This window comes from Necator americanus, chromosome I, assembly GCF_031761385.1.
Source record: "Necator americanus strain Aroian chromosome I, whole genome shotgun sequence".
Classification (NCBI taxonomy): Eukaryota; Metazoa; Nematoda; class Chromadorea; order Rhabditida; family Ancylostomatidae; genus Necator; species Necator americanus.
Genome location: NC_087371.1, coordinates 34,695,915 through 34,715,388, shown reverse-complemented (window position 1 = coordinate 34,715,388; position 19,474 = coordinate 34,695,915). Strand labels below are relative to the sequence as shown.

The 19,474-nt window shown below is 42.0% G+C and overlaps 5 protein-coding genes across 10 annotated transcripts; 2 read left to right on the top strand and 3 right to left on the bottom strand.

Annotated features, from left to right (window-relative positions):
• Positions 1-978: 978 nt before the first annotated feature.
• RB195_007796 (uncharacterized protein) lies at positions 979-10,271 on the top strand (the record flags this gene model as incomplete). Of its 4 annotated transcripts, XM_064181633.1 has the most annotated exons (14): positions 979-1,179; positions 1,270-1,364; positions 2,821-2,923; positions 3,011-3,184; positions 4,489-4,608; positions 4,669-4,795; positions 5,680-5,767; positions 5,820-5,937; positions 5,996-6,096; positions 6,231-6,320; positions 6,376-6,486; positions 9,731-9,907; positions 9,972-10,086; positions 10,158-10,271. In XM_064181633.1, 14 exons carry the CDS (start codon positions 979-981, stop codon positions 10,269-10,271), a joined length of 1,734 nt encoding a protein of 577 aa, XP_064038407.1. The 4 variants fall into 4 exon arrangements, with proteins under 4 accessions (XP_064038407.1, XP_064038410.1, XP_064038411.1 ...); XM_064181632.1 differs by lacking the exons at positions 9,731-9,907; positions 9,972-10,086; positions 10,158-10,271 and adding an exon at positions 7,128-7,296; XM_064181634.1 differs by lacking the exons at positions 9,731-9,907; positions 9,972-10,086; positions 10,158-10,271 and having other exon boundaries at positions 6,376-6,508.
• Positions 8,718-9,237, bottom strand: RB195_007797 (uncharacterized protein; the record flags this gene model as incomplete). Its single annotated transcript, XM_064181635.1, has 3 exons — positions 8,718-8,852; positions 8,981-9,091; positions 9,181-9,237. The coding sequence occupies 3 exons, from the start codon at positions 9,235-9,237 to the stop codon at positions 8,718-8,720; spliced, it is 303 nt and encodes a 100-aa protein (XP_064038409.1).
• Positions 10,272-11,960: 1,689 nt separating the features above from the next.
• On the bottom strand, positions 11,961-14,117 carry RB195_007795 (uncharacterized protein; the record flags this gene model as incomplete). The annotated part of the gene is made up of 11 exons (XM_013448275.2): positions 11,961-12,121; positions 12,179-12,299; positions 12,366-12,470; positions 12,589-12,754; positions 12,822-12,920; positions 13,080-13,162; positions 13,231-13,305; positions 13,366-13,485; positions 13,550-13,748; positions 13,835-13,925; positions 13,991-14,117. The coding sequence occupies 11 exons, from the start codon at positions 14,115-14,117 to the stop codon at positions 11,961-11,963; spliced, it is 1,347 nt and encodes a 448-aa protein (XP_013303729.2).
• An 806-nt stretch (positions 14,118-14,923) lies between these two features.
• RB195_007794 (uncharacterized protein) lies at positions 14,924-15,817 on the top strand (the record flags this gene model as incomplete). The annotated part of the gene is made up of 1 exon (XM_064181630.1): positions 14,924-15,817. One exon carries the CDS (start codon positions 14,924-14,926, stop codon positions 15,815-15,817), a length of 894 nt encoding a protein of 297 aa, XP_064038406.1.
• A 638-nt stretch (positions 15,818-16,455) lies between these two features.
• On the bottom strand, positions 16,456-19,447 carry RB195_007793 (uncharacterized protein; the record flags this gene model as incomplete). Of its 3 annotated transcripts, XM_064181627.1 has the most annotated exons (5): positions 16,456-16,510; positions 16,580-16,728; positions 17,463-17,564; positions 17,634-17,705; positions 19,301-19,447. In XM_064181627.1, 5 exons carry the CDS (start codon positions 19,445-19,447, stop codon positions 16,456-16,458), a joined length of 525 nt encoding a protein of 174 aa, XP_064038403.1. The 3 variants fall into 3 exon arrangements, with proteins under 3 accessions (XP_064038403.1, XP_064038405.1, XP_064038404.1); XM_064181628.1 differs by lacking the exons at positions 16,456-16,510; positions 16,580-16,728 and adding an exon at positions 17,070-17,144; XM_064181629.1 differs by lacking the exons at positions 17,463-17,564; positions 17,634-17,705; positions 19,301-19,447 and adding an exon at positions 16,841-16,843.
• Between the last annotated feature and the right edge of the window lie 27 nt (positions 19,448-19,474).

The window sequence follows — 19,474 nt, the reverse complement described above, 5'->3', positions numbered from 1 at the left end:
AAACCCACTCGAATTATTTCCTTGACGTATGAGTATGTGAGGAATTCATTAAGATATTACTGCACTCTGCCATCGCTGGTGATGATGATTTCTCTTTCGGAACACAGGGGTAGTAAGGGTAATCGTGTGGTTTGCTCTCACTACCCAACCCACAATATATATCTATCAAGAATGAAAATTCCAGCGTTTGTGATCGCCTCCGACGACGCCTTTATGAAGCATCAGCCCTATAACGACATCTATACGAGAGACACTATCAAGCTGTGGATGTTAGACCTTTAAATCCTACCAACCGCTAATAAAAAGAGAAATTACACAATGTAATGTCACATTTGATGCTATCAGTGTCTGAAATGGAATCTGCTGAGATCCGACCTGTTTACTGTAAATAACATTGCTTCAAACCAGCTTTTCTCAAAATTCACTCAGAGGGCCATCTGCGGGCCTCTCTTGGGATCTTGGAACGCACCTCACCTCCATCTCCAGACCTCACCACAGAATCGTGTTATAGAACTGATATGTGATGAATTCCATCATAAATTATAAATCATTTTGTACTATACAATGGGTGTGAGGCGTATCGATCGGTGCGAAGCAGAGAGACGAGGGTGCGCGTGTGAAGCAGAGCAAGCGCATGCGCCGCAGCAGACGCGTCGCAGACAGCCGACTGGACGCATTACTTGCCGGCTACACAATCTATTGCCGCGATTTTTTGGAACTATGGAACACCAGTCGCCGACGAGCTCTTGGGAACGTTAATTAAAAATTTTTGCTTCATTTTCCATCCTCATCAACGTGGAAGCACGTGTTTTAAGAGCAGTTTTTGCCGTTATACTTCCAAAAGAAATGAGTCGTACAGAAGAAAAAAATAGGGTTACCAAGACTTTAAGCGGATCAAAAATATTTGTATAACGATTAGCGATCCAATATAAGTCTGCGTAAAGTGCAGTACCATTTTAGTAACATTCACGGCGGTAGATGGTCGGTAAGCAAGAAGATGGAGGATCGGTAACGACTGGCATCAGCACACCAGCCTACGCCACCGCCATCTCATGCGAAGAAACCGGCCGCAATTCAAGATATAGTGTTACTCTGCCGCCAGAACAGCAACCAGGACCGTCCGCTCCTGTCATTTCAACTAAGGATGAAGTTATCGTTGAAACTAGCGATGGAGGTTTGGTTCGTAGTAGAAAAATTTTGTTGTTGGCTTCGAGTATTTCATTTGTGGACAGGATTTTATTTCATGGGATGAGGTTGTTTCCATTTCAGTTCCTACTTAGTCGCTGTCGATTAGCAGCTGAGTCTCACTTCTTTCGCGCTCTGTTTCACGGGTCCTATTTAGAATCCAAAGCAAGCCGAGTAAGGTAACCTTCAAGGAGATTTCTCGTATTACAAATATCCTTTTTTCTCATATGTCCTCTCATTTCTAGTGGTTTCTCAGGGCAAAAATCATAGTTCTCGAGAAGAAACAACTAAAAATTGCAACACATCACTAATCATCATCTCTTCTCAATTTGTGAAACTTTAGTTCAGAAACTTCTACAAGCCCTCCACAGTAACTTTGCACTGATAACACATGTCTATTTCCCAGTTTCACAAGTCTCTGTTGATAATGCTTAGTTGACCTAACTAATTTTATGGATAATAGCTAACGAACGCAAAATCCGGACCTACCATTGGCCCTTGTCCAGAAAAGTACTCGAAAGCTGAAAGGGAGGCAACCAAGGCTCCAAGTGGCCCGCGAGGAATTCCTTGCGGGTCTTTCCTCAAGGAAATTGACCAGAAGTTTTGAGGATTTGTTTGAGAGCTTGATATCACGCGCTTAATCTAGCAGTGAGTCCAGAGACGAATTTCGACGAAAATTATTGTTATTGTCACTGAGTAGTCAAAATAAGTAAACAAGTGGATACGTTTACAATGCAGATAGCACTATCGAATTAGAACGAACGTTATTGATTAGACCATGCGTAAAGGATGATCGCTTCAATCAATATCATCGTATTCCGCAACTGCTAGAACCTTGCTGACCCAGAACGTTTTACTGGGTCCATCCATTTCCCGAGAGATGACTGGCTTCCTTGAACACTTTCGATTGATTCCAATAAAGTATAAACGATAAAATGATGTTTGATGTCAATTAATCCGTTTAAAGGCATCACCCCACGAATATGAGGTGGTACGGATTTCAAGTGAAGTATTCGTATACGGGATAGTAGATTATGGAGAGGGGGAAGGGGATAATTTCGTCCATCTCTTCCTAATTGCCGTAAAAAACGGCCCGGAAGATGCGGCGCATTCACAAGGCTGGCGCGCTCCAATCGAACTTCTTGTAGAAAATAGCGCGCCGGTACGCCCAAAGCCGTATCTTCCGAGCCGTTTTTTTTACGGCAATTAGGAAGGAATGGAAGTTAGGAAAAAAAATCACCCTCTCCTCATAATCTACTATCCCGTATACGAATACACCACCTGAAATCAGTACCACCGCAGATTCGTGGGGTGATGCCTTTAAGATGCGCCAATGCGTTGGTTTGAGGTTTATGAACCCTTCAGCAGTCTATACACTGACTCACGGGGTCCAACCAATGTATCACATTTGTTTTTATCCACCAATACAAATCTGGTACCAATCTATCGACCCCGAGAGGATGAAGGGCCTTGTTGGCCGTAGAGCGTTCTGAAACCATCGATGGTGCACTCGCAGCGGAATCTCTTTCCAACTGCGCTATACTCAGCCGATAGATTTCATTACGGGATTATCCACACCTGGACCTACTTTTGTATTCGAAAAAAAATCACAATTATTATTTTTTTAAATTCCAGATTGACTTGTATAAACTCGTCCGATTTTCGGGCGTGCCTTTCACTAACTGCACATATGTATAACGGTACGACGCCAAAATTTTCAGCGGAAGCCGCCATGAATGTTAGTGTTTAAAATAATTTAAAATAAAGAATTACAGTTGTTCCTTCGAAAAAAAATAAGCAAAACGCAAAATTGTGTGTTTTCCAGCTTATGGTTACCGCATCATTTCTGCAAATGAGTTCATTAATGGAAGAATTAAGTAATACAGTAGTTAATTGTGTGCATCCATCGAATCGTCTAGCTGCATATCGAAAAGCTACTATACGAAATGCTCCATTGGCACAGAGGTTGTGGGCCAGCATAGTTAAGGAGTTTCGATTGGTGAGTGTTATTTGAGTTTCTAAATTAGAGGCATCACCCCACGAATCTGAGGTGGTACGGATTTCAGGTAGAGTATCCATATACGGGGTTGCAGATTATGGAGACCGGGGTGGTCCCGCTTATCTCTCCCTGAATCACTGCAAGCAGCCGGCCCCTGAATGCTGTTTTGTACGATGCCCTCTATTGGAGCGCGCCACCCTTGCACGCCTGGCGTCCCTTACTGCCTATCACGGGAAGTCCGAAGTCTGGTTTTTGACGAATCGCAGCGCGGAGGCGGCACAAGGGGTGGAGCGTTGCAATAGATGGCGTCGTACAAAACAGCATTCTGGAGGCGGATGTTTGCAGTGATGCAGGGAGAGATGAGCGGAACTGCCCCCCCCCCCTCCAAAATCTACGACCCCATATACGGATACTCCAGCTGAAATCCGCACCACCTCAGATTCGTGGGGTGATGCCTTTAAATAAAGAATAAAGTTGTAGAAAAAATTAATTAACCCACATTAGAGTAGAGAATCCCCTCTGAATTCTTCTGATCTCTCTATGATCTACCTAATACGCCGCCACCACCACCTTTGTTCGACCTTTATCAATGCATTCAGCGGTGCTCATATACTTTTCATCCATCTTTGACGTTCTCGGTGTACCACTATACCATTTGATCTGAAACTGAGCAAATTAGAATCTATTTTTTACTTTTTTACTTAAGCAAATGTGGAACAAATGAAAAAAGTCTCTGCAGTAATTATCAGCCTAGTATCCTCGACTAATTTCGAAATTTTCATGCCGATAACCTCTAGGATTCATGCATATCTCTTCTTGTTATGGTTTTTTTTCGTTGCAAATTTCTGAAATTTTCTTATTGTTAAGGAAAACTTCTCTTAGTGTGAATTGTGAATGAATTCTTTCTACATAATCACTAATCAATGACATTCAATATTGTTTTTTCGTGATCTCGAGGGTGCGCCGTTAGAATCCGGGCAGAAAATCGCTTCTTCAAAAGAAAAACGCAAAGCAAATGAATTGTTGAATGGAGTTTCTTATTTACAACTGGAGAGTGGTGCTAACTTAGGATAGAAAATTGTGTAAACAACCAAGAAATAAAAGAGAGTAGGAAAAAACTGATGATTTACTAACCGTACCGCATCGAGACAGCAATAGATATAGATACTCAAATCCCAAGAAGAAGAATGCTTCAAACTGAACGAAATGTTTATTTCCACCTTTTTTTGCAATGAATTACAGAAGAAGGATAAGCAGTAGGATGAGACACTGTTTACAGCTCACAGCTGCTAAGAGTATTTCAGCACATGAGTTCCGGTGATTACGAACGGATGACGGAGAGCGAAATTTTAAAAGCTTTAGCCGACGAGCGTCTTGACGTTGGTAGTAGAGAAGAGGAGGCATTAATAACAAATTGGATTGCTGTAAGTGCCATCCTGACGAGCTCATATGGAAAAATTGAAGGCAATAAAGCATGCTTTCAGAAAAATCCGAAAAACAATGAACGTATGGTAAGATTAAAAGCTGAAGCACTTCGGAGGCGAGGAACAGATTCTCGGCTAGGGCCTGTTGTTCGCGACAGAATACCAAGAGAAATAATCTTAGCAATAGGTAATAAATTTCCATAATTTTTGATGGAGGTTGAGCTTCCCTACTGACTAGGAGTTCTCATCCTGATCTACCAACTACTTCCTCCTAACAACGTTTTCGTAAACAACCACTTCTCATTTCCAGTGGTAGGAGATAGGATTCCTTAAGAAAGGCGGCTCTCCTTTCAAGAGAGAGAGAGGAAAAAAAAAAGTATGTGCTCTTTCTCCTGGCTAAATCGAACTCAGTAGATAGCTATAGAGATAGATAGATATCCATTGACTGAGTTTCTAGGCTTTGTTAGATCACACGCAAAAGCGCAAAAGAAGCGGGGTCGCTAATTCTTTGGTGGTGGACACGGGTTTGCACCCACCATAGCTTGACGACACGCGAATTGTTTGCATGATAACTTAAAATTATACAGGGAATAGTTGACATTCTTGAATATAGCGAGCTGCGTCTTACTCGTCGTGCTATAGATGGTACTTTCGTCGCGTATTTAGACTAGATTATCTTCGACCTGGTGGCCTTCAAGCCAGAATTGAGAAAGAGAAGGAAGACGTGGTAATAGTCGAACATTTCTCTTCCGTACTAAAGCGCAAGCAGGAAATTTTATAGCAGTGATTACGATGAAAGATCAGAGAGTGCATATAACGCGCCACCTAAACTATAATGTATATCAGCATAATCTATGGATACTGGTCATCAAGAACATTGAAAGAGACACACGTGACAACCTTACATTTCAAAATGGACCTTTTTGAATATCGGAGCTTTTGGATATGATCGAAAGATACCAGTTTTTTAGGAGTTGACTATAATGATTGATTTTATGTGCATTGATTTGCTTTACGTATCTGATAATGGTTCACTTCACTCTCAAAAATTCTATCTCTTGTGTTATGCAGGTGGTTGGAGCACTGGTGGACCTTCGGACATTGTTGAGGTGTTTAATCCAAGAGCACATTCTTGGGTGGTTCCAGAATCGACGATAAGGTACAAATACATTCTATCCGTGAGTGTACACCAAAGAAAACAGTTGATTCAGAGAAATTCCGCGGGCTTATCATGGAGCAGTTCTCTGCGATGAAAAAATGATTATATTTGGAGGTTTTAACGGGCGAGAATATTTCCAACACGCAAAATTGTTTGACCTTAATAAGAAGGCTATTATTTACTTTTTTTAAGTCACCGTCCAGTGAATCTCACATTTGCATCTTACAGAGCTGGGAATACGTAGCGAATATGCATGACCGAAGGTGTTATGTGGCTGCTACTCCATTTATTGATCCGAGCGGAAAATACCACGTTGTAGCTGCAGGAGGGTGAGCTTAAACACGTATGGATTTTAGAAGGATCACTTACATTCATGGTAGTTATGAAACCCCCTGAAACTACCGTACCAGCTGTAATTCCTGCAGTTGCTTCTTCCGCCAACGATGAGTATCCGCAAATTCAGGTACAATGGATTTCGACGATTAAATTCAGGAGAAATTTTAAACCTTGAGAGAAACCATTGGTATCATCTTCCTTTTATGGCGAAGCAAAGGTACTGTAAAGGTGAAGCTATCATTAACTCTCAGCGGCAAGCTTTTCGGTTATAGATCGGATGCAGGTGCTGTTGTCCTGGCAGGACGGCCGACGGTTATAGGTGGTTTCGACGGCAGGTTAATCCACAACGATATTGAGATGTTGGATTTCGAATCACAGTCATGGTTAGCACATTTTCATGCATGAAAATTTCAATGAACTGAATTTACTTGTTGAGGCCTCATTGAACTATGTTTTTTAAAAATATTTTTTCTCGTTTTTATTCTGCTACGTCGGGTCTGGCATTGGTTTCTTGTACGAGTATAAGCAAACGTTAAGTATTGACAGCACCAGAAATATAGCCCAAAAAAGAAACGGTACCAGTCATTTTGGTAAATATAGCACCGGACTATCCGAACACCTGGACTTTGATGGCAGAGTTCCATAGATAGTTGGTAACAATGTACTAGACAGACCGACTGTTCTTTCAGGTAACCCTTGCGACAACGTTTGGGGAAGTTCCACGAGAAAAAAGATCCCACTAGATAAAAGTCATCAGAAAAAAATCTTAGATCCTTGATAGAATTGACCTATAGATTGTGGGACTGAGAGTTCTTATATTTTGTTCTTTCTTTTTGTTTGGGGTATTCCAGAACTTCCAGAATTGGAATGGTGATGGTGCTGCCTTTCTGTTCTCTCTACGAACACGGTGCCTACCATACTTACTGAAGTTAGAGAAAATATAAAGTGGAAATGAGCTGAATTTTTCTCCCCGGGAATCCCACAATTTACTGGTTAGACGAGAAGGCGTGGTACTATTGTTCAGGATACAAGACATCTCTTCCTTAGCGTTAGACTCGACTAGCGGCGAGGCCTGCTTCTCTAGTGAGATGACCCCATTTCGCCCGGGCGTGTGCATGATCAGAGTTCATGCCAACTGGCTTCATTTCACTGTAAATCTTATCAAGCCAGCGCTGCTTCGGGCATCACCTTGACCTCTTCCAGAGTACATCTAGGTCTATGCTGAGGTTACGGACAGTGCAGATATCACTCCGTAGAACGTGACTCCATTAACGGAGACGAGCTTCACGCATTTCCTGTGCATTGGGAGCGACGTCTAGTCTCTGCCGTACATCTACGTTGCGTAGTAGAGCTGAGTGACAGCAATTATCCATTGCTGCATTTCGAGACGACTTCCCACTTCAATGGTTGCGAGCCAGCACGTAGAGCGCTACAGGTCCAACGACGGTTCCATATATTCTGCTTTGAGACGGTCAGGCATCCTCTTGAACACGCAGGTAGCAGGTTAGGATTTCAACCGTGCAGCGTTCACTCGGGCTAGCCTCTTCCCTCGCCGCGCCACTACACTAAGCCTAAACCTGGGAGCTCATGTGCGCCAGAAAATATGCAAACATCACCATAGGTGCGATAGGGAGGAGCCGGACACTATTCAGGTGAAGGGTGTTTGGCTCATTGGGTGTAGCTTAAAGGATTACTCCGCGAATCTGAGATGGTACGGATTTCAGGTGGAGTATTCGTAAACGGCATCTTAGATTATGGAGAGAAGGGTGATTCCCTCCATTTCCTCATAATTGCCGTAAAAAAACGGCCCGTAAGATACGGCTTCAGGCGTTCTGGCACACTATTTTCTACAAGGAGTTCGACTGTAGCGCGCCAACCTTATGCACGCGCCGTATGTTCCGGGCCGTTTTTTACGGCAATTAGGAAGAAATGAGAGATCATCCCCCTTTCCATAATCTACTATCCCGTATACGAATACTCCACCTGAAATACGTACCACCTCAGATTCGTGGGGTGATGCCTTTAAATAGTGAGGATCCCTTCACCAGTCGTCAAAAAGTGAAGTGGTCCCTTCCTCAACCGTGCAAAAGTAAAAGGAGTCGGAGCACAGGGTCCGACTATCGCATGTATGAACATCACCTTTCGCCGTTTGCTGCTGGCACTTCGGATAGATTGAGTACCTGTATGGAAAATATCCTACTCCTTTGCAGAATTCTATTTTTCAACACAGACGAGTACTGCTAAGGTCTAACTGTAAAAGAGGTGTACAGGTAGATATTCCACGACGTTTTCTCCTTTTCTAGACGCCCTCTCTAATAACACCTCTACTCAAAGATTTCAAGCTTATCTTGTTTATTAACAAAGGTAGTATTGTCTATGTTCGACTGTCCTTCAATCCTAGCAATTCGAATTCGTAGGTTTTATACTGATTTGTTTGAGCTGTAGCCAGGATTGGTATTGATCTTTATTGACAGCCAACTCTTCGGCGTTGTCGCCTTCGCCGATGAAATCATATTGGAAAAATCAAAGTCGTCACTGATTTATCCTCTCAAGTGCCTCATCTCTCTACAGAAAGCATTCAAACGATAGGTAAACTCAACCAACAACACATCAGCTAGTAGTTCGAATGTTCTCTTGTCTTGAAACCTCGGCATATTCTGTCTATGTTTTGTGATAGTGTACCTGCGAGGTTTCTAGATGGAACCGTTGATTTGCCTGACGTTTCGGCTTTTTCGCCGTCTTCAGAGGCCTAAATAGAGGATGAATGGAGCAATGCTACGTTTATCCCCTCAAATGCCACACTACCCTGGGTCAGTGTTTCGATAATCGTTCAGGATAGTGAAAACAGAAACCCATCTACATTGAAAATAGCCTTACGTGTTGTTCCACCGGATGTGGCGTGGCTGGTAGCATCCACTTGTCACTCAGTGTACCAGCGAATGAGTATCGCTGCGTGTAGATCACCAGCGACGATATAGATGGTTTGATCTACACACAGGATATCAGATGGTTATAGATCACAGATCGGTGCAAGTGGCAAGAACTCATTCGTTATCGACACATCGGCTAGTGCTTACCTCATTTGCCAGATCTGCTAACGCAGTAGACCAGCACGTGCCACAACCACGAGTCATAAGGGTTTTTTTATAGGGAATCCGTCGATCAAAACCCGCACAGGTCTTGATATAGAGCTAGTTCGTTTGTGATCGCAATGTACTCATCATTTCTGTTCATTTTTCGACTTTTGGCGGTTATCCTAGATCTTTCTAGTGCTCTGCTCGCTATGATCCCGAACTCGTAGGAAGGATAGTATCGTAGTTTCTACCTCTATTTCGGAGTTTTAGATCAATACTAATCTTGGCTACAGCTCAATCAAATCAATATAACAGCTATAAAGGTAGTGTCTAACATGTGAGGTTCTGTCAGATCAACAACAGGTAGGGATTGTTTTCATGAGATTCACCTAGTACACCTCATTCTTTCGACGTCGTGCAGCAGTAAAGTCTGGTTTACTCATGGACTCGCCTGCCATTTTACGGTCAGTCTCGGCGAATAGTGCAGCCAAGGATCTAGTCGAGCAGTTTGCTTGATTGCAGCCTCTGTCTCTTGATAGTTCCAAGGTTCTAGGTTAACCGGCTCGTCAGTGATGCGCTCGGTGCGCACTGGTGTATCGGCGGTGACGTACGATTCGAATGCTGTTATTGTTGTTGGTGGATTCAATGGAGTACGACGTCTAAAGAGTACAGAATTCTATGACCATCGGGTTGGATTATGGTATCCGTTACCAGATATGGAGATCACAAGGTAGAAGTAGAGCACATACATACCGATAAACAACTTCTCTATCACCTCACCTACTTTTTTTAAGGTCAAATTTTGGTATTGAACTTATGAATGGTTCTATTTATATAGCCGGAGGTTTTGACGGATCAAGGACAACTAATACAGTAGAAAGATTCGATATGAGAGCTTACAAATGGGAAGTATGTAACAGTTGTACACAAAGCATACCTTGAATAGATCTTTTGTCTTTGTGTAGATCCAGAATTTTCAGACCCTTCCATCGATGAGTATACCGAAATCGGCACTACGATTAATACGAATCGCCGATCACGACGCAATCAAGGGACTCATCAACTTCCAACCGCAAACAGTCGACTTCATCTAAACGTCTCACAACTTACATTTCATCAAAAACTCACAAAAGACATAATCAAATCATAGAAATGCACATAATTATATCTTAGTAATCTCAAGCAAATAACATAGCTATGACACTTTACAAAAACTAACACTCGATCTACTAACCAGATTAAGAGGATAGGGATATAGAAAGTAAATATAAAGGTTCAGATAGTATCCTGTGTACAGTACACGAAAAGTATAAGAAAAACATTTGCATAAATGCTAAGAATATGTTCTGAAATCACGTTACAACCATGTAACCACAGCTATCCATTAAGGAGTAGTAGATTTAGGAACTATTTAGGAAAGTTGCTGTGCAGAGCCAAGGTAAACTCCAAACATCCCGCTGATAGGCGAATTCAGAAAAAAAAAGAGAGCTATACTAGCGAACATGAAATTATCCTCGGATCAAAACGACATGAAGCTGCCTGCCGTTGCGTAGACGGTTCCGATCGAAGCGGTGCGGTTTTGACCAACCGCCGCCACCTTCGATCGTTCAACCTCGAGCGCAGCCGCTTAGGCACAGCTGCACCGAGATTCATGTCTTTCTGATCTGATATTCTGAACGTATGCATCCAACGTAGGAAATATAAGTATTTCATTGGTTTTTTTCTTCAGCCGCTACAATACGTTCGTGATTGCAAGTCTTTGTCAAAAATTCAATGATCAGATATATTTTCACTGACTCTCACTGAGAACATTAATCTGCCGATTCACCTTTAGTCGTTGAGGATTACGATCGACAATAGGAAGGATACCTGACTACTTCGCTTTAGAAATGTAATCAATAGAACCAGATTGATATCAGTATTCGTAACGATTCACACGTCTAGAATTTATGCACATTAAAAATGAACTCATCATTTACATTGTAGTGATAAGGTGTGATATTCAATGCAGCTACAGGTACAGAACATTACTAGTGGAGTATACATCATATTGCAGGGCCAAAACAACATGAAGCTCGATAGGACCCGCGTACGCGGGTTCTCTTGAGGCAGTGCAGTGGAGCGTAGCGGTTAAGAGCGTGTTGGAACCTTTGCTAGAACCATTCATTGCTGCAGTTTGCGATGGTTCCACCTCGGTTCCTACTGTTGCCTCCACCGCGCAGTTCCAAGCGCGTACGCAAATACACCCTGGTTCATGTCGTTTTGATCCGACTGTATATGTGATTAGGTAAAAATTATGTCGAACAATTCTTTTCTGTCGAACAAGAACAAAAACAACACACCCAGACAAATAAGGTGTTTTGATCGTTCATAACTGATGTCTATTTTCATAACACAAAAATCTCTGGCACTGATACGGAGCATGTCAACCTTTCAACCTCATCACCTTAGGTACCGACCTAGAAATGCAAATCCTATTTTTTCGTTATAGTTAGCTCCACCAGCTACTAAACCGTACACCTTTTCTCAACAACTTCATGGACAAATAAAAACTTCATTGATCTTACGGAAAAACAATTTGAGCAGAACTTGTCAAAAAATACAGACATCAACAAGCTGAATGCGGTACATGGCCAGAGTGTTTTTGATGGCTTTTGAGGGCACCATCCATGTCTCCTTTTGACTAGAATGCACGAACCCCTAATTGACGTTGTAAAACTAGGGAATCTAGGAAGAAAATAAATGAAAGTCGTAAAGGTCAATATAAAATAAGGCAAAACAGATCACTGAGATCGCAAGAGGTACTCTATTTCACTGGCGTCACGGGGAACAGCATCAGAAAGCACTTCTATCCCTTCCTTTGCTATCACCACATCATCTTCTATCCTGAATCCTATACCTTGGAATTCTTTAGGGAATGTTGAGTTTATGGGAATGTAGAGGCCTGAAATAGACTGTAAAAGTCTAGAACGATATAACGCAAAGTTAAGTAATAAATTACCCGGTTCGATTGTGAACACGGTTCCTATTGGGACATCAACATCCCGAGAGACGGTTGTACAATCGTGGACATCCATCCCAAGATAGTGGCTAACATGATGCGGACATAACGACTCTGCCGTCTGGATGTTCACTATTTTCCATTATATTAAAACTGAAAATCAGATAATGCACTGAAATACACTCACATCAAGCAGCTGTTTTCTATCTGTTGACTGAGGAAGAAGACCAATCTCCAGAATTATAGATGCAATGAGATCGATCATGCGACTGTACAAATAACTAAGCCGGACCTGAATTATAGTTGCCTTTCTCCAATGAGTTGAGAAATATGAATTGAAACAATGCTAACCAAGTACAAAAGAAAATTAAACAATCACAAAAATAAGTTTTTAAGGGAAAAATAACTACCTTCTCCGTGTCATTAGCGTATGCCAATAGTTGCTCATGCACATGAAGTAACCCATCATATAGAATGCGTTGAGCAGGTGTAAAACTCCCAGAAATTGGGAAGCACCTCGTTATGTCGGAAACATATCCGTTGAGATCACAACCAGCATCCATTAGTATGCATTCACTACAAAGTTACTATTAACATAAGAGAACCAACGAAGCTAATTTAGTTGGAGACATTTGGATCGTACCCTTTCGTAATTCGATGATTCGCTTCCAAATAGTGGATTATGTTGGCTCTTGCACCAGCAGCTACAACCGGAGGATAAGCGAGCATTTCTGCACCACGTCTGAATACATGCATGAAATAAGCCACATAAACTGGAGCAACACGAAAAACGAAAATTTCCCATCATGATTGACACCAGTAGTGGAAGAGAGGGTTTACAGAAATCCCTCACAAATTCGATTCTCTCACAATTTAAAAACAATTCTGGTAAAACACTAACCTACGCCCTTCGAATTCCAGTAGTCCAACAATGGCAGCTTCACTCTCAAATCCCCTACATCCAGCAATTGTCGAAGACATCATCTGTAAAACTTCTATCGACTTATTTGCAATAAAAGAAAACAACTTTGATGACAAACAAAGCGGATTACCTCGGATCCCAATTTGCAAACATCCCTCATAGATTGCACTTCAGCTGGAGACTTAACTAAACGCAACTGATCGATCTAAAGAAACAGAGAGCCTCGTTGAAAAGCAGAACGAAAACGTTGGGATTTAACTCTTACATGAAACTTGACACCATGGACAGCTCCAAATTGTGCACGCATGTTGTGGACCTCTGTACCAACCCATTCACTAGTTTCAAAGAACAATGTAGAATCCAGTGAGATCATTTTACCAAGGACCTACAAAGACTTTTTCTTGTTTAAAGCATTCGAAATGAAAGAACATGACCATCCTTAAATGAACCTCTGTGATCTTCTTTGTGGGCAATAAATCCACAAAACCCGCAGTACGTTCGAGCGTTGATTCACTCGGAAGAGCTCCTTCCCATAACTCTTCATAGGCACTTCTCTTGTCCATGAACAATATGGGATTTAGCGGACGTCCACCTTTGGGAGCATGTATCAGAAAATAGCAGTTGGGAATAGTAACCCCGCTTAAGTACCTGTAAAGCCACAAACCCCATAGCTAAATGCATTTTCAAGAAGAAAATCAATCGAAATGATAAAAAGTTATCTCCTTATTTCTCACCTAAAATGACTACATTGTCTGTAAATTCCTGGCACATCTGGTGCAATGTAGGATCGCTTAGCTCCTTTTAGCAAAACGATCAAGTCACGATCTGTAGAGAATTGCTCAAAAGACCATATCTATATGTTCTATAATATATAACATTTAAACTACAACCTGTCTGTCCTGCGATTTTCCGGACGCTTTCGACAAGACGTTTCCTACGACCCGCATACTCTTCGGCCGAAATACGTTCCAACGCTCGATATGTGGAAGTTGCCAGCGAGAAACGTCGCTGCAGCATCTTTATAACAGAGTAGTTCACGATAAGCTACTACCGCTATTTATTACAATTAAAATTCAAATGACTATATATCTATGTTAGGAGATCAGAATTCGAATTCGGGCGCAACCTCACATTCACTTCGCCGACATCATGCTATGTATTTTGACATATTGGATACTATGAAAGTTTTCTACCCCACTACATATTCAGGAAATGGTGGACCATCCGCAACGAACGGACCTGGAGAGCTACGGCTAAACTACTTGCAGTGAACTCACCCATCATAATAGCTCTAAATCACCTCGAGAAATACAGACATGCAGTCTACATAGAGCAAAACAAGCATCATAAACGTGATAAACGCTATAACGCTGAAAATACACGCGTTAACTATTTGTTGTGAGTGATCCGATGTAAAATATGAGAACTACGCTTGGGTCTGCCTTTAAGCGTAATGTAAGGGTACTACTCATCGATGCGTGTCCCACAATCACCATCTGAACAGTTGTATTGTACATCTGTGTGCGATTATGCGAAAGTACAAATAATTATCAATTTTCGAGCCTACAACGCGGCGGCAGTATGTTTGAACATTCAGATTAATTAGTTAGTTTAGTTGCATATTGACAGCGTAGAAACGAATGCAATACTGTCAGCGCTGGTCGATCAAGGTGTGGACGCGTCGTATGTGAGGACATTAGCCAATTGCTACGAACGATGCACGACTAGGATACAGCTTTTCCACCGCCCTCTCACCATACCCATTGGAAAGGGGTACGACAAGGCGATACTATATCGCCGAAGCTGTTCACGGCTGCATTGCAATGGATAATGAAATCACTATCCTGGGAAGAAAGGGCATACGTGTTGATGGAAGATTTCTTTCGAACCTTCGTTTCGCGGACGACATCGTTCTCTTTTCGAGCAGTACCAATGAAGCAGAAACGATGCTCAACGAATTGAACGAAGCAGGGAAGAGAATAGGACTACGAATAAACAGAAAGAAGACACAGTTCATGAAGAACGCGCACTGCGAGGACGGAGGAGTACAACTTGAAGGCTCCCAAATCGTGGAAACTCCGTCATACGTATACCTTGGACGTTCTATGAACATGGAAAACGACTTGAAGGAAGAACTGAATAGAAGAATGAGAGCAGCATGGGCAGCATTCGCAGCCGTCAGGGAAGCTACGGACCAACTGACGGACCATGATCTTCGTGCCCATCTGTTCGACTCGACAGTCCTTCCAGCGCTCTGTTACGCAGCGGAGACGTGGGCAGACACCGCAGCCACGTCTAGGAAGCTACTTACTACCCACAGAGCCCTTGAGAGATGTCTCCTGAAGTTTAACCGGCGCACACAACACCATGCCGGTCTTCGTAGCTCTGACTTAAGAGGAATGTCCCGTCTTCGCGACCCAGCGGAATATGTATCGAAAGCAAAACATAGATGGGCCGGTCACATCATGAGAAGAATCGACGATAGATGGACTAAAAGAACGCTAGAGTGGATCCCAAGGGACGCTAAACGCCCCCGAGGGAGACCGCCAACGAGATGGAGTGACGTGTTCGCTGCACGGATGGACCAGCTGAGAGCTCAGCTGGATACGGCTCAAGGACCTCGTCATCGTCACTCACGAAGCTTGAGAACATCTTGGATGACAATGGCGAGGGAACGAAACGAGTGGAAGAGATGCTGGGGCCCGCACGTCGAGTGAAGATGGGCCATCTAAGTAAGTATCTAAGAAGTGCGCTATAGGTTCACAATTCTATTTCAGCTTAGAGTTTCGTAATTAAGGACTAGGAAGGACCCTAACAAAAGCAATTCAGAGGACAAGTAAACTTGAAGAAATTCAGATGTATGGCGTCAATGAACGAATGCCACCGAAACTGTATGTTATCAGTACCGAAAAAAAAAACATTCGAGAGCTACCTTCGCCATAGTTCAATGCCCAATCAACCATTAAAATTAAAATTAAATTAAACTAAAATTAAAATAAATCATCAACCATCAAACAAAAATTAGTATCATTTGCTAACTAAAATTAAAGTTGATGAGGTAAAAACTAGAAATCCCACCGCATCAAAACATCTGTTTCTGTGAATTTATGCACAAATATTAAACTTCTATGCTCGCAAACACATGGTTGACGGAAGGATCACTCTCCCTACCCAACGAAAAGATATAGAACAGATATTCAAAGAATGCACATCTGCATTGGAGATTGCACGTTTCAACATATCACAGGAACAAATTCAAAACTCTTTTATAAAACGAACAGTATGAGATACAACAACTAAAAAAATACCAACATCTGTACAACAAAAATTTGTCACTACTAGAAAAAAAACTCGCCTAAAGTCTGAAAGAAACACCTCCATTTAGCACACAGTTTTCACCTGTTATGTACCTGAAAGAAAAACGCATAGAAATTCATAATGTAGGAAAAAGATCCGTCACAATTCGGATAATTACATACTTTGCTTTCGGGGAGAGAAGGAACTGCACAAGAGACGCAGCATCCGATGGTCTTCCGTACCGGCCGAGAGGTATCATTGACTGCAACTGCTGCATACCTTCATCTAACTTTGTTGAGTCCCAAAATGCGCCCGATCCATCACCGTTTACCTTAAAACAGTAAGAGTTTGTAAGTAAAAGTAGACATATCAAAAGACTTGCAACAGACAATTCCAATCCTACAATGGAGATAATAAGTAAATATAAAGGGCAGAAAGCGAACCATTCCTAGACAAACAGCGTTTACACGCACTCCCGACCGAGCCGCACTTAGTGCCACATTTTTGGTAAGAGACAGAACAGACGTTGAAACCACGGAAAACAATCCCACGTCCACCCCCGGAGAGTAGCCAGTACATGATGTCAAGTAGACTATAGAACCATTCCGAAAAACAAAAGCAAAACGAAATTTAAAAACATTTGTACACAGAACATAGTATGTTTTCTTCCACTTACTTCGATTTCTTTAGGATTGGAAGAGCAGCCTGACTCAATTTGAATGGTATGGTAAGACGATCGTTGAACAACTACAAAATGCACATATATAGTAAGGTCAAAACGACATGAAGCACGTACGCAATTGCGTACTCTCGAGGCGCTTCGGTGAGTATAGCGGCTACGAGCGTGCTGGAACCCTTGCTGGCAACCACCCACCGCTGCAGTTTGCGGTGGTCCCACCTCGGTTCCAACCTCGTTCGAGCGCGTAAGCAAATGCACCGCAACTACACCCGTGATTCATGTCGTTTTGACCCGACTATGACGCTTACGCGGCTGAACCAGGCTTCAGGTTGTTTTGATCCGATTATGACATATGTGCATTGCTATCTTCGATATTAGAAACATACCTTGTTAAACTGCATTGTACTTGTATCCATGATATCCCCGCGAACGTCATTGTCGGGAGGCACAACAACTAGCGAATCCAGAGAGCCCAACTCACTAGTTACCTAACAATCAGTAGGAAAGGAGAATGTGCAACATTCGTCACTGTTCGATTCAATCGAAAAGCAACTGACTCTTGAGATTAGCTCACTTCTTTGACTATTGTCTCCTACATCGACAGCAAAACCGGTGACATCACCGCCTACCTAAAAATATTCCTGTTTCGTGAATGTCGCCCTAGCAAGCATGTGGATTTAAAAAAAAGAATTGCTATGTTATGCTATGAGATTAGTCCCCATAGTTACAGCCGTGATGGAACCGTTTTCATAAGTTTTGATTTGGAAACGTTTAATTACACCATCTGAGGGATCTTCACGCAACATGTTTAAGTCCCCATCGAGAAAAAAAGACCATAATTTCATCAGAATCCTTTCAGTTTACTGCCTATACATTCAAATTTCTTGCCTTCTGAATATAAACATTCTCGAAGCAGTTCCCTCTCGTGTAGGTCCCTGCTCTTCATTTATTTAGGCTGGTCAACTCAACGATTATTCAACATTAGTCATAGCGCAACAAAACTGAACTGTCCATGACTCATTCACTGGCAGTGACAGCTGCGGACAACCATAACAATGAAGAAACGAAACCAACATACAACATTTGATGCCTCAAAAATGTACTGCACTGTGTAGAGACACTGTAACTCCAGCATATAAACTTTTTTTTTTCGAAATTAACGGGATTTGAGGAAGAGAAGTTGTTTTCTCATCTTCCAAAATTAGATCTGGTCTTGGAATCTGCAGAGACTTACGCTTACACTTGAGGACTTTAGACTCAGTTTCCTATATTGAAAAACTATACAGAATAATCTGCCTGGTGTAAACGTACGAAACATGTGTAACGAGGTTTGAAAACGCCCAGTTCAGGCGCAGTATGCACTTTTCTGCCACCAATTAAGAAAGACATCGTTTATACGTAACATGTTGGTGTATTTATCCAATTCACTCCGAAACTTTTGACATATAGTGAAAGATCTCTAAAGCTTCTACATCCACGTTGGCCAGATTTTCAAAAATTCGGTGTTTACAACGAGCCCGTCATTGTGTACAGTATTGTCCGTCGTTGGCTTCTGCGGTCAAAGTTGCGTGAAGATAACAGAGACATCTACTTGTTGTGGAGGGCTTGAAGGCGGCAGCGAAAACAGCGAATTTCAGTGATTGATTACCGATCTTAACTTATTTAGTTACTAAAATCTCCTTCTCCAACTAAAAATCAAAGAAAACTCAAGGTTGAGAGGAAGAGAAACGAGAACAGGAAGAGAAAACGATAAAGAAAGGGAACGATGCAATATCTCATCAAGTGAGAACGAGTCAGAACGACCTGAGTTTTATGAAAAAGAAAGAAATGACTTTCACTGACATGCAAGGAACAATTTTGAATTCTAGAGCTTTTTTGGACTCTGTACCATCAATAGCCAGCAAGTTGAAAAGCCACAACATACCTTACATCCAACAAAATCCGTTCCAATAAAAAGAGAGAAAAAAAACGAAAACTATAGAATATCACCAGAAAACAACAAATCAAGATTAATATAACTATCTGCTTTGCAGTCGTTTTGATTTTGACCAGTGCTCCCTAACAAACAGCAATTTTGGAGCAACGAGAAGCTCCTTCAGTTCTTAAAGTGTATGATGCCATATATTTTGTTAGTTGTGATTTGACACTATGTAAAAGCATTATATCGAAGATTTTCCTCACGACTTCATTCTATGTGCATTGAAGAGAAGTCGGCGCGACACACCTTCTTATTGTCTGCTGTAACTTCATTAACAGAGCCAGCACATCGATCTGCTGCGGCCACTCTGTAGCCGGCAAATGCTAAACGGCGAACAATAGCTTTTCCAAGACTACTGGTAACACCTGTGACTAGAACGACGGGTGAAGTCATAGATCTAAACGGGAATGATTCAAGATC